At 46.4% G+C, this 16,216-nt stretch overlaps 1 protein-coding gene across 3 annotated transcripts in view; it reads left to right on the plus strand.

Annotated features, from left to right (window-relative positions):
• Positions 1-16,216, plus strand: part of VPS8 (VPS8 subunit of CORVET complex) — a 2,529,257-nt gene that overhangs the window by 1,653,940 nt on the left and 859,101 nt on the right. For all 3 annotated transcript variants that reach the window (XM_069615741.1, XM_069615740.1, XM_069615739.1), the window contains exon 32: positions 4,036-4,134. In XM_069615741.1, the coding sequence (XP_069471842.1) occupies positions 4,036-4,134 (99 nt within the window). The remainder of the gene's footprint in view (positions 1-4,035; positions 4,135-16,216) is intronic.

Below are 16,216 nucleotides of genomic sequence, written 5' to 3' on the forward strand. Positions count from 1 at the left end.
AATCAAGTAGACGTTCCTGAGCACTATAGACCTGTTCTGGGCGGTCAAACATGGTCTTGAGAGCTTGAATGAATCCGTCATAATCATCCAGGAGGGCATCTCCGGCATTAACTAATGGGGTAGCCCAGGTTACTGCATTCCCGGAAAGGTGCGAAATAATAATGCCCACCTTAGCTCTGGGAGTAGAGAAATAATAGGGTTTAAAAGTAAAGTGGACCAAACAGGAATCAAGGAATCCACGAAGGTATTTTGCTGACCCATCGTATTTGTCCACAATGCCGCCCAATAGTACGCTCTCCTTCGTGGCAGAGTCGCGGGATAAGACTAATTGTTTTAACGCGGCATTCTCTTCCTTTAGGTTTTGTACCTCGGTCGTTAGTTCTTGCATGCCGCGCATAAGATTTTGAATGGCCCCCTCCATGTCTGTATCGACTTCGGTCAGGTGGCGTCTCAATCTGCCACAGGTTTCCCCTTTTCTCACCTGTTTTCACTGCTTGATGGAATCCTTAGGAGGAGTTTTCTTTCGTATGGTTCGGGTCTTGTACAAGCCCGCTCGGCCGTTTTCGGCTTCCAGTGTTAGTTCAGCTTCAAGTCCCGGATCGCTAGGAAACTCCAGGAAGTCCGGGAAAGGGGAAAGGAGCACTCAGAGGCAGGTGCACGGAATCCGGAAGAAGGCTGAATAAGAAGGAATGAGAATAGTAGGAAAGCAGAAGGTCTGGGAACCAGGAAACAGAGTTCCGCGAAGGCGAACTACGGAGTGCACGTCTAGCCACAGCTAACAGTAGCGTTGAGACGCGCAGGTCTGCGGGGGTGTGGCTACTTTATAGAACGTGCTGCATTGGACGTGAAGGCTGGTAGGCAATGTTCTGTGCTTGCGGCCATGTTGGTAGTATAACAGAGCGTAAGCCCTGATGTGTCAGGGACCAGGAGGCCCAGAAGGGGCGTGTCCGATGGTTCATGACAACCAGACCCTTCCCTGCATTTGGTCTGATCACCATTCAATAGAATGGAGCCTACAGATACCACGCATCTGTAAAACTTCCGAACCCGGCCAAACCCATCAGTTGCAGGAACTATAACAAATTAGACACTATGGAGCTCACAACATATTTAAATACTATCATGAAGGACACTTCAGATGACGACTCAGCAGACGATCTCTTAAAAAAATACCAAGAACACTTCTCATTGCTGGTGAACCGTGTGGCACCTGTGAGAATTAGAAGGTTACGCGAAAACATAACACACCAGAAATTATTCAATCAAGAATTGAGCGAGCTAAAAAAGGAAAAACGCAGGCTTGAATCCAACTGGATCAAAAACCAATCTGTGCCCAATAAGGATACCTGGAAACAAGCAGATAAGAACTACAAAAATAGGGTGATTGAGGTCAAAAGAAACTTCTTCAATGAAGAAATAGAAAAAGTCTCAAACAGCTTGAGAAGGCAGTTTGAGATCGTGAAATCACTTGAGAAACCTAATGCTCTCCAGATACCATTTACACCCACCATGAAAGACACGATTACAGTTCAAGCCGCATTGAATGAGAAAATCATCAAGGCCATATCCAAAATTCAGGCGGTACTGTTGGAGAATACATCGAAAATATCATCTCAAACCTGAAAAAACATAAGACAGCTGACGAGACATGCCATGCCTTCACGTTCGCCAAGTTAGAAGCAAACAGCATGATAAATATACTACAAACCATGAAACCAACTTCCTGCCCTGAGAACATTGTCCCCTCCAAAATAATTCTTTCCCATAGAGAACTATTTGCACCTTTCCTAACCAGATTTGCTAATGCATCCTTCCGGGACAGAAAAGTGCCCATTTCCATTAAAACTATTGAAATCACACCCATTGAAAAAAAAGCCCAACCTAGATCCCAAAGATCCCAAGAATCTTAGACCTATCACAAACTGTAGCATCCTTCTGAAAATTAAATTCTCGATAAAGCAGCATACAAACAACACCAATCGTTCATTGAAACTGAAAACATCCTACACTTCAATAAATCAGGCTCCAGATCTAATTATAGTACGGAGACCACACTATTAGATCTGCAGTCCCATATGCTACAACTATTCGAAGAGGGCAAACTGGGTAAGCTGATCCTGTTGGATGTATCTGCCGCCTTCGATTCGTTGGACTATGGAAATGTGAAGAAAACACTCAAACAACTAGGTCAATGTTCGGCCCAAGCACTCAATTGGTTCCCATCTTTTCTCTCGAACAGGGAAGCTCGCATTCACTGGGGAGAAGTAAGCCCCCCTAAGTCCTCCATCTGGTGCAGGGTACCGCAAGGGGCTAGTTTATCCATGCTATCTTTCAACCTTTACATTAGACCCCTTTGCGACCTGTTAGACAACATGGGTGTGTTCTTCTCGAATTACGCGGATGACGCGCAATTGGTCCTCAAAGTCACGGGTGACTATGTAAAGAACGCAGCCAAACTAACAGCCACATACCATCTCATAGAGAATTGGATGTCCAACAACTGGCTCTGCATTAATGGGGACAAAACAGAGCTTCTGATATTTGGCTCCCAAGTTTCTTGAAACAAACTAAATACAGATTACTCCAAATTCCAAATTAGTACCAACAGCATCCCGGTCCAGGAGAAAGTAAAAACCATTGGAATTCACTTGGAGGCATCGTTAGCATCTGATGCCCACGTGAATCGAATTTCAAAAAACCAACTACTCTCTCCACCTCCTAAGAAACATTCGACCATATGTGTCAGAGAAGAATGCAGCTACTATTGCCTGTTTCACTATATTGTCTAAGTTAGGCTATAGCAACTCCCTGCTGGCAGGTGCCTCGGAAACCCACCTTAACAAATGCCAGGTAACACAAAACAATGCTGTGCGCATTGTGAATAAACTCATGAAACATGAACATATCACACAGCACAGGAAAAATCTACACTGGCTTGCTTTGCGCAACTGCATTCTTTTTAAGACCACGTCGCTGACCGACAAGTGCATACATGGCACCGCCCCATGATATCTCAAAAACCGAATTCCACAATATGAGCCCAGCAGGGCTCTGCGATCAACAGGAAAAAGGTTGATGACAGGCCCCAGATATAAACGGGGAAAAAGCATTTGGAAAATCCTTTACCATCAAAGCAGCTAAATCTTGGAACCTACTGCCCACCTCACTCACGGAAGACAGCAATCTGAAAACCTTTCAGAAAAGATTAAAAACTCATCTTTTTAGATAAATGATTCTGCTCTCTTTCCATGACCCTGGCTCTCTCTCCGTTCTGAACCCCTGAGCATTGTATTGAGTTTTACGGACTGTCTTTTGTGTTTTTGTCCCAGCGCCCCGATGCACACAGGCTTTTGGCGCTTTATACATACATACATAAAATAAATAAATAAACCACAGTAAGGACAGGTTGTATCTGTTGGCTATTGATACTAATAAACCATCAGTGGATTGGGCGTCATAGAAGAATCGCTCCTAGCTTTTGTAATGGCCCCAACCTCATTTCTTGGGTTGTAGCAACCTTTCCCATGCCAAATACAAGAATTATATTTAATGATCTGTATACTGGGCCTCTTTTCCGTTGCAAAGAACACCTCAAAGATGCCTCTTTTCTCCTCTTCTTTTTGCACTATTCATAGAACCCCTTGCTAAAAGGGTAATAGCTAACCCAGATATCCAGGTTTTCTTGTGGAGACCCACCACGCACAAAATTGCTTTATTCACAGGTCATGTTTTATTATTCCTTAAACACATGAAGATTTTGCTTCTCCGTGCCATTCAGACATTAGCAGAATTTGGTAAAGTACCAGGTTTCTTAATAAATTACTCTTAAATTCTGTGGTTTGAATGTTTCTGAATCTCAATCTGTGATAAAACAGAAGTACAGTTTTGTTTTTAAAGAATTCTGTGATCTGGGCTTATTAGATAGTCTCTTTGGAATTAACCAGCGCTATCATATGCATATTTCATCAATTTACTGTTAAAGTATTTTGAATGAACTCATTTGAACTATTTCCTTCCTGTTTTTTCCTTCTTTAGGAAGAGGTATTCAATTATATTCACAATATCCTTTCTATTCCTGGATATAGCACTGAAGAGAAACTGTCTTTGTGGAATAAAGCCATGCACCATATTGAGGTAGAGTACATGTTAGAATTGTTTAAATGATCATCATTAATTAAAATGTTCTGGAATGTCTGGCTTAATTATTTTGGACCCAATATGTTGTGTCATTTAAATCCTCTAACTTTCTTTGGATGTCAGTTATTTTATGAATTATTTAATTCAATGTGTATTAGGTGGGAAGAATTGTATATAATACAGAAAAAATATGCAAACAAGAGTGTGTAGTCACATGATCCAACATATTCTGCTTCATGATTCTTATGGATTGCATCCTTCCACAGGGTCTTCATATGCCAGATATCCCTTCCAGCGTCAGCTGCTCAGAAATGTTTTCAACAGGGGGAATAGTGCAGCTTGACATCGACTCTACCTTGACTCGGCCGCACCCTTCCTCGACTCCGGACGTGACGTCGGCAGTACATATATCACGTCATTATTCCTTCATACCTCAGTTCCTTTATTCTGCGTGCTCAGCACGCTGTTTTGGAACGTAATTCTTTTCAGTGACAACATTTTTCTTCATTCTATGCCGATATGTTGGGCCCCAAAGCCTTGTATTTCAAGCGCTGTCAGATCTGCGGCTCGAAGATGTCAATTGTGAACCTGCACAGTATTTGTGTGTGATGACTCAGGAAGTAACACGACGTCAAGCAGCGCGGTTCTAGTCGACAAATGAATCCGAAGGCACACATTGAAGGCCCTACATCCGAGAAGCACAGAAAGTGAAAAAGCGCTCACATTCTTGAAACGAGACACACCATTTGCCCTCCTCATCCTCCCACAAGAAAAAACATAGGTTAAAGTGTGGCAGGAATTCCAAGTGTTCTAATCAAAAGATGATGCAAACAGATGTAGCCTGTGGAGGTGCAAGACAGTTTGACCATCGTCCTCTGAAGGCACATCCAATCAGTGGTGTCCCTAGTGTGCAAGCGCACGTGGATGTAATACGGGATTTTATAGGAGACAAAAATTTGGGGCAGATAGCAGGTCTACTTCAAGAACTGATAATGGAGGTTAGATCTTTTGAATAGTAGCATCAACGATCTGGGTAAGAAGACCGAATGTAGAACCAGAATTGTCTCTAGTAAACCTCCATCAAGGGAAAGTAGCACAAAGGGTTTGTGCAATAAAGCAAGACAGTGCCCAACCCAGGGGCAAGCCAAACAGGCTGGTGCTGAACATGTCACTGCAGACCCTAATCAGGTAAACAGGCTAAATGGGTGGGATACAATGGACGCATCTGCAACTTTTAGAGAAATGCAACCAACTAATTGCTTGATGCCCATTATTGAAGCAATAGACTCCTATGTGTTGCATAACACCAAATTGGATAGGCCACAAGACTCTTGTGGCACAACAAGGGTTAGGTTCTCTGGGGGGCAGTGTAAGGAAGACATGGTATCAAAAGTGAAGACAGACACAAATGATGTACAGTTCCAGGGTGTTTATTGTACAGAGTGGGTTAGAAAAACGCCTATCTGGTCCTATATCTAAAAATGGGAGCACGCTCGACCATCAAATAATAAATACTGCAGTCCTAGTAGTGTCTGTCAAATCAAAATGGTCTACACTAACAAAACCTATTGCCAGCCCTTATGCTATAACAAATATGTGCGGCAAAATGGTGCATAGAAATAAGAATAGTGTTCAAAAAGTAATATATCAAGTTGACTGAATATTGAGGTTCCCTTCCCCACGTTTTCAGCACAGGACAAGGTAGTGCACTCTGACTTTGGAACACACTCTGACTTCTCTGGCACGAGGATGCAGCTCGGAATATAGATATCCGGGCCTTCTGCGCCAAAGTCTCTTTCCCAATAAAAGTCTCTTATTTGCAGAGTGCCTGGATTAACAAACAAATTCCAAAGTTCCTTTCTCATCAGGTTTTTCACATTCACAAGTTCTCGGGTTTACTTTTCATCACAGGTCTCTCCCAGGTCGGGCTCGGACCTTGTAATCTCACTTTCCTTGCTTTCCGCTCTTTAGCAAAATTGAAAAGACTTTGGACTGTGCAATGGATTTTGCTTAAACCTTTGCACAACCACTTCAATTCACTTTATTCATAAGTTTCACCTTTAAACTTTACTTTCGCTTCTGCCACTTCTTGGCTGGATACCTCAAACAGAGACCTTCAATTGAGCATACCCGCGGTGCCTGACCACCCTGTTGCATCGTACCTTTTCTGATTCATATTAAAGTTCAAACATCCATCAGCAATTGAGCTTTACTCGCGTCTTTCATCACACATGTTAATATTCTTCGCTCTTAATACAATGTTGCTGAATTCAACCTTCGCTTCAACTCAGACCGGTCTTGGATCGGTTTCACCGGCTCTGTTGATTTCTCTGGCGCTGATCTGATCCTGGAGCCAAGGGCGGTACCACAGCAGCAGCTGCTGCTCCTCTCCGACTCGGCCAGTCATGGAGGAGGGCCCCGGGTATCTCTGGCACACAATGCAGGATTCTTCAGTCTGGTTTCCTGGCATTACGCCTTTTAATCTGAAAGCTTCTGGAAAGTAACAGTTTCTCGCCGACAAGGTCAAGGGTGTCTCGCTCCTCGTTCTCCATTCTCGGTTTGCTGTATTTCTCCCCTCGTTCAGTTGCTGCCTGGAAAACGCTGCTCCTTTGTGTCTTTTGCCTCGCTCAGAGTGTGCTCTCGTGCCCCGCCTTTTATCCGTGTGGGGAAGCTTAATGGAAGTTAGGTGTGAGTTGTCAAAGGTAATTGCATGACTTTGCCTGACCAGAGCAGTGGGACATGTCCGGTGCATTGCTCGGGTATGAGTCTGTTTTCTCCCAGAGCGGGCTGTCTGTGTGAAAGTGTTCGTGTAGGGAGGGGGAGGTAAAGTTCCCAGGTATCCTACCTGATAGGATGGGGTGAGGGTTTTACAGGGGGGGGATACAACATCTCACTGTCAGGTGTCCCACTCCCCAAAGACCCCTCACCCAGGTGATCCTCCATCACTGGTCCACCCACAGGAACTGGATCCAATAGCGATTCTCATGTCCTGGCCACCTGGATGGCAGATCCCCGGGGACTAGTCAGGGAGACACCTTCAGGTTTCTCACAGGGCATACACCGAAAGTAGAGTGTATAGCTGCCCATGCAGCATTCCATTGACCGCCACATAGTGTTCCTCTTGCCAAAAGGATAGCTGTACCTCCTCTTTTTGAGCCACTGGAGGCATGGAATTGCCTGGGATAGTTTCAATTCCATAGGCATCCAAAATCAGATGGGACCCGGTGAGTCTCTTGTAAAAATACTGAGCTATTCAGGTATTTCAGGCGCTGCAGTGTCGATGTTATGCTTCCTCAGTGAGTTCAGGCCTTTTAGGTTCAGACATAAGAAACTCAGCTTCTGGAGAGGAGGTAACATTGCCCAATGGTCCATGACTGCCGATGGGGGTGGGGGGGGCAGGTGGGCTTCACTCCCCATTGAGGCGCATATTGACTTTGGCTACTCGCAGCAACCGGGTTTCAATGGATTGCTTTTCTCCCGCCGATTCCTTCTCTTGATAGATGTCCATATTCCAGCTCTGCTGCTCGGATATCGTCGGTCCGTCTTGCGCGGTGGTCGATCGTCGGCTCCGGAAGTGATGTCAGGCGCAATACATATACCACATCTCTACGCCCCATGCTTCATTTCCTTTTTTCCGCCTGCTCACACGCTGCATCGAGAACCTACTTGAGTTTTACTCAACATTTTTTTTTGATTCACCTCGATATGTCTTCGCAGCGGATTTCGAGTTTCAAGTGGTGTTCCGATTGCGAGGCCAAAATGTTGGTGACGGACCCACACAACGTTTGTTTATGGTGTTTGGGTTCCACTCATGACACCACGGAGGCCTTCGCATCATTCGCCAAGATGCCACCCAAGTCCCTGCAAGACATAGCCAGTAAGCTGGCCAAGGGCCGACTGTCGCCGAAGTCTCCAGCGCAGTCTCTTCTCAGGTCACTTGAGGGCAAGGCTGAGGAGCCCACTCGTCATGATGAAGGCTGACACTGCAGGAAAATGAGAGGTACCACTCCAGAAGCCATTCCTCATACTCTTCCTCATAGAGGAAGTGACGCCACCATCAGCGGGAATCAGATTCTTCCTCGGAGCGAGGTAAGCCCTCCAAGGGACCGACCACTCGCGTGAAATGAGAAATGTTTCAGCAACAGGCGGCTGTCAGCATGGCTCCCAACCCCAACCAGCAGGCCTTGGCAGCTAAAGCGGCGCTCGGTACTCTCGACCCCACGCTTGCCAGGAAGTCAATGGGCTCCGTGCCCCAAGAGGCATGGAAATCACCCTCTAGAAGCCTCTCGCACATCGCCCTTCGCCCGTCAGAACCATTGGCACTGGTACCCAATCCATCGACTTCTAAGGCTCCGCTACAAGCGACTAAGCCCTCTGCCTCGTCTAAGGAACTGATGGTGGCAACAGTAAAGACAGACACAAGTGATTACAGTTCAAGGGTGTTTATTAAACTGTATAAATGGGTGAGTCAAACGCTTAATCTAAACCTAAATCTGCGATGGGAGCAAGCTATGACCAGCAAATAACTATTGCCAATCCTTACCACTAAATTGCAAAAAGAGTGTGGGATAATGTTCACCAGAAGAGAAAGAAGTGTTCAACAAATGATAAGTCAGGATGGTATGGCTGGGTCTCCCTTCCGTCAGCAAGATGCAGTTCAGTTCAACAATATCAAAAACCTTCAGAGCCTAAGTCTCCTTCTTGCAAAAGTCTCTTGCCTTGGAAGTCCTGTGGTGTTTCACAACGATAAACAAACAAAGTTCTCTCTGTGATCTTCCACCTAGGGCGATTGCTCTTCACCGCCAGGATCTTCCTTCATCAGGCTCGGATCCTTCTCGCAGTTTGGGCCTCCCTCCATCAGGTTCACTACGGCCTTTCTTTAACACAGTTCATGCATTGCTCATTTTCATCAGAAAGCAAGGTTTTCCTTCTCCTAGCTTTCGCTATGCATCCCTCTGTCAGTTTCACACTTGCCACAATTCACAGTCCACAACCTTATTGAAAAGCGGGGTTCCCTTCCCCTAGCTTTCTTTTGGCAACAGGTCAGAGACTTTCGATCGTATAAGGGATTTGACGTAACCCTTGTAGGACAACTCTGATGCCTTAGGCCACCCCTGGTTCTTGTAGTTTAAAAAACGGTCTCGGTCAGAGCCTTTCGAATGAGCGCCCACGTGGGGCCGGATCTCTCTGCACCTGGACCTCAACTGTGCTTTCTTCAAAGTTCAACCCCACACATAAGTTCTTTGTCTTGCGAATTCTTGGCGTTTATAAATGTTGCTACTTGCAACCCTGGGCTCAACACACGGTTTGATATATGATATGATATGGCATTTATAACGCGCCTATACACTTTGCTATCAGTTTCCTCCGACTCACCGGCTGTGCTGAACCCGTTGGCTTCTCTGATCTCTGTAGTCAAGGATAGTATCATGGTAGCCAGCTTGTCTCTATGCTGCGTTATTAATGCAGGAGGCCCCCGTGTATATCTGCTGCTCCGCACTCCAGTTATAATTCCTGGTGTTATAATTTTCCCTTTCAGAGGTTTTGCGGACATAAGTTGAAAAGGACAAGGGCAATTCCCCCTTCGTTGTCCTTCCAGGTCTCACCGCCGTTCTTCTCCGTTTGATCTGCCGGTTTGGTGTAGCTGTCTCCTCGTGCATTCGGCCTTGCTCGAAGTTTGCTTTCATGCTCCGCCTTTTATCCTTTGGGAAAGGTAATGGGCCGTCAGGTGTGCATGGTTATTGTCAATAGCCTGACCCCTGTGTTGGGACATGTCAGGTAAACGCCTCTGGTGTTAGTCTGTTGTCTGTTACAGTGTCAGAAAGTGTTCTTGTGGGAAAAGAGAGGATTGCGGGAGGCAGATCTTCTAAATACCCTAGATGGTAGGATGGGGAAAAGGTGTTACAGGGAAAGGGGATACCGCGTCTCAAATCTCGGTATCCCACTTCCACTCCCCGAAGACCCCCTTACCCCGGTGATCCTCCCCCAATGGTCCACCCCCAGGAACTGGATCCAATAGCGATGCCCGTGTCCTGGCCACCTGGACGACAGATCTCTGGGGACTAGCGGGTGAGACACCTTCAGGTTTCTCACACTTGGCATCCAGAGCTACGGAGCTGAAAGAAAAGCCCTTGACGCCGACAGCGACGTCGGCACCTTTCAACCACTATCCCAGACAGGCTTTTTCAGATCGATGCAGTCGATTTTCGGCACCGATCAGGCCGAGGGGTATGAAGAGGTTGACCCCATCTTTGTGGGATCAGGCAGTGTCGACTATTTCGTGGACCAAGACAATTGGGTGGCACTTGCTCAGGTCCTTCAAGATGCCAGTGTGTTGGACACATCTCCAGACCCTGAGATGCAACAAAAACAACCCTACACCCACTCTAATGTCAAATTTAGCACATTAGTGGAAAAGGTGGTGTACACCCTCGGCCTTAAGTCATCCGCCACTCACCATCAAGGGTATGAGCATACAAATATCCTGGATGAGGGCCCAGCTATTGCGCACAACATGCCCTTCAATCAGGCCATAGCTGACCCTTTGGCTTCCATCTGGCGGAATCCATGCACTTTGCCCCCCCCCCCCCCGCGCGAATACCAATGTCACAGGGAAGTACAAGCTGGCAAGAGGGGACCCTTCCCCAGAAGGGATGGTAGTTCAGGCTGTCACTATATTCCCCAGGCCCGTGGCATCCATGTCAAATCTCCCTACAGACAGGGGAAGGATAGATGCTTTGGCCAAGAAGGTTTTCATCTCAGGCATCATGGCTCTCAAGGCCACAAAATGTAGCTTGCGGTTTTGCTAAATTCTCCTACGGTTTGTCGAAGGCTGTTGAGCATGCAGCAGAATACGTCTTGGAAGGTCATATGCGTGAAGGATTGATACAGCTTGATTATTATACAGCTTGTGCAAGACGAGAAAAGGACAGTTGCAGCAGGTTGGCGGCATGGCTCAAGTTGGGGAAGTCCTCTGACTCAGCCTCCGGGCACAGTCATGCCTCACGGACCGGCCGGTCCCATAAGCGTGCTACCTCTAAGAAGAGGCTAAGATCCTTTGAGGACGCCCCTTCACGGGGGGGTCCTAAAGAAGGCTAAAAATCACGCTACGGATCCCGCTAGGGGCGCCGCAGCTGCAGCACCCAGTTCAGGAAGGACACGTTCCCAGTCTACGTCCATGTTGAGCCTGCCAGTTAGGGGTACTCCTTCCAAGAGGAAGTCCCTGAACCTGTCGAAACTTCAATTGCCGTCTTGGGACAAGGCTACAAAGGATAAGTCCTCAGGTGGCTCCTCCCAACACCTTGGTCGACCAGGATCACAGCGTCGTCAATGACTGCTTCATCTTCCAGGACATCCACTCTGTCGACTAGCACGACCCGTCAACGACATCACCGGCATCCACTTCGTCGACAATCCCGTAGTCGAAAGGAAGCCTTACTACTTCCGTGGTCTCTGCCACCAAGATGACAGCGACCCTGCAAGTATCTTTGGCTTCACGGCTACTGCTTCAGCGGCAGCTCCGCCTACAACCACTGCTGATGCGCCTGGTTAAGTAGCTTCATTCCCAAAGGAGTTTGGTAGGCCCAGGGAGCCTCCACCGCTTACGGAACTGCTCCCCAGACAAGGGAGGATACCATTGTGAAAAACTTTAGGACTTTTCCCACCTTGGCCTCCAGTTAAATGGAGAATCTGGCAGAGAATACCAAAAGGGGAGACATAATATTCATTCCTTCTGTAAATTCCATCATTTTCTCCCCTTTTGTACCAGCAGAGGGTATTTGAGTTCAATCTCAAACTCCACCTCCCCAATTCTGAGACATACTGGGACGAGGAAGAACAGACAAGAAGAAAGAAAAATTCCCTATAGGAGAAACAGGGCCTTAACTTCCTATGGGATTCCACCATATTGTCCCGTTAATGAGATCAGGCAGGGTCAGGCAATCCTTTGTAACTACACACACCTGGCACCCAGGACTCCTCCCCACAAGGTTAAAGGGTGGAGCACTGAAGCATGTGGGGAGCGAGGCAAAGCATTGGAAGAAGCTGGTTGTTCGGAGCAGTGGCAGACCAGGCGGAAAGTAATGGCTGGCCACAGAGAAAGAGGGAAGCTAACAATTGCTAATGATCCCTTTGGCTGAGTACAGTTGTATTGTAAACACTGCAACAGCTGTGGACCCTTCCTGGGAAGATTAACCGAGTTCGAGAGTGTTAGTAGGTCGCAGACGGCCCTTCCGGGTGAACGGCAGAGTTGGGGAGGATTCGGGGATGCGGCAAACCCAGCCTTGACTTCACAGCGAAAAGACACTACAGAGCAGAGCTTCTGTTCACAACCGGTGAGTCAGAGGGAAAAGGAGAGTCTGGTCTGTGTCGGGAAGTGCTTGCAGCAGTAGCGTAGGAGTCATATGCTGACAGAAGCAATAACAAGTATGTTGAGTATTAAGGAACTGTAAATACTGACAATACTAAGTAGCAGAGAAGCCCGGGAAAGGGAATCTTACCTAGGAGGAGGGCTCTGTGAAAGGTGTGCAAACTGTGAAAGCAAATGAGCAATTGAGAGATGTTGTTGTAAAACATGTTAGTTAAAACTACAAGAACCAGAAGGCATTGCTATGGAAAGATCGAAGTGGTCCTGTTGGTGAGGGGGCAAAAACCTCAACACATTCGAAAGACTTCGATAGCCATTTAGGGACTTGGGCCCGACCAAGGGGAGTCCTGAGATTGGTACCAAAATCCTAGGGGAAGTGAACCCCGAAGGGAAATGAAACAAAACGGATTTGATCCCCACCGAGCTGAATCTAAAGGAAATTAAGGCTGAGACTTGAACCCGGAAGAGGGGAGTCTCTGGTGTCAAAATTGCAAACTAAGACAAGTGTGAACCCGACTGAGAGATGCCGAAAGAAAGCTAGTGGAAAGGGACCCCACCATTCTAATGAGATAATAGAATCATGAACTGTTAGAATATCTATGTGAACCTGACGGAGGGATGCCAAGGGAAGTGAATCCCACATTGTGATAAAGAAAAGTGAATTGTGTATCTGGCAAATGTGAACACGGCTGAGGTAGGCCAGCAAGTCAGGGTGAAGCATAATATTCCCGTGAGCATTGTGTTGATGAGAGTGAACCCGGCTCAGCGATGGCCACAGTGAATGATTGTTTAAAAAGACATTGAGACTCATGAGCACTACATGTGAAGATATTTTGAGTGAAAGGCTGTAGTGAACCCAACAGAGGGAGGCAAACATTTGAAAAGGATCTGAGCCCGGTTGAGGGGGATCCAGGGATGAAGAGTCATCGCCCAACGTAAAAGATTACGTAAAGGAACTTTTTGTTTTGTTATTGTTGACACATCAGGCCCTCGGAGCAAGAGACTTTGTATGAAAGAGACTTGTCCACGGAAGGTCCTGATATCGCTGAAAAGAGCTGTAACCTCGTGCTGGAGAAGCCCAGGTGTGTGTTGTGCTCAGGAGTCCTGCCTTGTCCCGTGCTAAGAAATGTCAGGAAGGGAGACCCCAGCAGTACCATCCTGACATTTTGTGAACACTTCTTTCTTTTCTGGTGAACATCATCCCACACTGATTTGTAACTTAGCGTTAAGGATTGCCAATAGTTTTCTTTTTAGTATAGGTCCTTTTTATTTGACAAGACACCACTCGGACTGCATTATTATTATTTGATAGTTGTAGCTTGCTCCCAACCTCGATTTAGGTTTAGATTAGGCGTTTTTCTCACCTATTTATACAGTTTAATAAACACCCTTGAACTGTGATCACTTGGGTCTGTCTTCCTTACAGCACTGATGATGCCAAGTGTTAGGGAGAATTCTCATTTCAGTGCTAATTCCCTTCAACCTTAGAGACCCCCAGCTCTTTTGCTGGACTTTAGGACTTTTACATTTTCACACTGGGGTGAGTGAGCCCTTTTTCTCACTCTCTCATGTGTCTGATTTGGATTATTTGTTTCCTCTGTTTTTGGAGTCTGACAAACTCCATAGGCATCTACTTTTTGTATGGTGACACACTACACCTTCAGTGCAGTGTCACTGAGAAATCCTTTAGATTTCTTTATAAGGTTTAAATACCTTTTCTTGTGTGAACTACAGTTCCCAAGAACAGTGTAGTGAAATTGACTTTTCTTACCTTTTCTCTTTGTAGGTCCAGCACACCTCATCTTATGTGGCGTGCTAGGGGGTTACCTAGTAGCCCCTTATCCTACATTCTCATGTAAAATAAATGTATGCTACGCTCACTACTTTAAATGGCTGGTGGCAGAGATTTAATGGCCCCCTACCATTGTGCTTTTCTACCGCAGGCTGAATCCTCAGCTGCAGTATAGCACCCGTGGATGACCATTTTGTCAAAATGGCCCCCCTCGTCTTTTTTCGCCATTTTCTGTTTGTGAGGTCTTTCTTGGGTTTTACTCTGCACGTCAAGGTCGAGTTGAGCCCTTTGTTCGTTTTGCCTTTGGCAGGCTTCAGCCCTGAAGCACGCCTCTGGCTCCAGTGTGTCTGGAAAGGCAGGATGTGACGGAGGTTCCCGAAACTCCCCTGTCCTTTGTCTCTAGGAATGCCTGAATGCAACCAGTCCTGATTGGCTGGCTGGGTACCCTGCTGTGTGATTGACAGTTTAGGCTGTGCATGAATGGGAGAAACCTGCTTAAAAGGCAAGGGATTTGGGATTAGAGTCCGAGTCGACCACTGGGAGAAACACCCGCCGAAGAAACCGTGAACGAAGCTTGCTGCATCCTCCTGGACCTTTGAATTGCCGGTGAAGCCCGGCTGCTGTGCTGAAACTCCTTTTTCAAATCTACACAAGAAGCTCCGGAAGGGATGACTTCTTCCCTTGGGTTACTGGGCCCAACTAACCCCATGATGAAGTCCACTGGACCATCTTTCCAGATTGGCTGTACTTTGCTGCTGCAAGAACCGAGTGCCAGGGGCAGAGAAATCCGTAGTCGAGTGCAAAGTCTGAAATCCAGCCAGAATCTCCATGAGTCGCCTAAGGACCCTCCAGAAGGACGACGACCAGAGCTTGAGTCCCCTCACCAGATTGCAGGACCCAAGGAGTGAAGGAATTCCAACCGGTATCCGAGATCCACAGTGGTACTGTTTGCCTGAAACCGCAAAGTGCTGCTGATCTGAAAAGAGCCCGTAGCTGCCGACAACATCCAAGTTGCCTTCGCAGGAGCCCTCCAGACTTCCCTCTTGTCCCCATGACTGAGGCTCAGGAACCCAGGGTCTGAACCGCTGCAACAGGACAGAATCCAGTTGGACCACTCTTCTGAGGCTTGGGGTACTTACCTCATTGTCTCTTTCGCTGTGCTCTTCTCCGTTGAGACTTGCATTGGCTTACTTTGTAGAGTTGATTCCAACTGTACTTTTCACAAGTTTAACAGCTTGTGACCCTACAAGTGATTTCTACAAACCTTGCTAACTTTGTGCAAGACTTTTATTATCTAAGAAGTGCCTCAGCTCCATAGACTGTTTTCCAATTGACTTTGTCCTGTCCTGGCTCCCTGCAGACTCTTCTAATCCATTGACTTTTATATTTCTTTCCCTCATAGGTGGTAACTTGTTTTAGCCCGTTATTGCTGGGAAAGGCTTGTCTAGACTTCATTGGAAGATTTAAGTATACTTGTATACCCTGAGAAACTGTTTAACCTTTGTTTCCTTCCTTTAACATTTCCTTTCTGCAACCTCAGAAACTGTAAAGTATAACTAGTGATATATAAATGCCATTACTGTCCTTGTGAATGAAGTCACCTCTGGGTGTAGGAAGTGTGTAAGAAGCATATCCAAAGAGTATCCACTAACTTGTGTCGATTCTGAAAAGCATTTAAAGTGTATTTGATTGTTGCATACCTTGCCCTTTTGAAAGAACGCTTATTTAAAAATTGATGTTAAAAAAATAATTATTTATAACTGAAACCTTGAGTGTGAGTGTTTCTTGGTTACTTGTATTTGAGCATTTCATTGCTACAGCTCTACAGGTCACATTTACCCCTCTTGAGATAGACCTGACGGCGCATACACACTACCAACTTGGATAGTACAGACCTATACCAAAAGGTGGGTTACCTAATA

This window comes from Ambystoma mexicanum, chromosome 9 (assembly GCF_040938575.1).
Source record: "Ambystoma mexicanum isolate Mex_15411 chromosome 9, UKY_AmexF1_1, whole genome shotgun sequence".
NCBI classification, from domain to species: Eukaryota; Metazoa; Chordata; class Amphibia; order Caudata; family Ambystomatidae; genus Ambystoma; species Ambystoma mexicanum.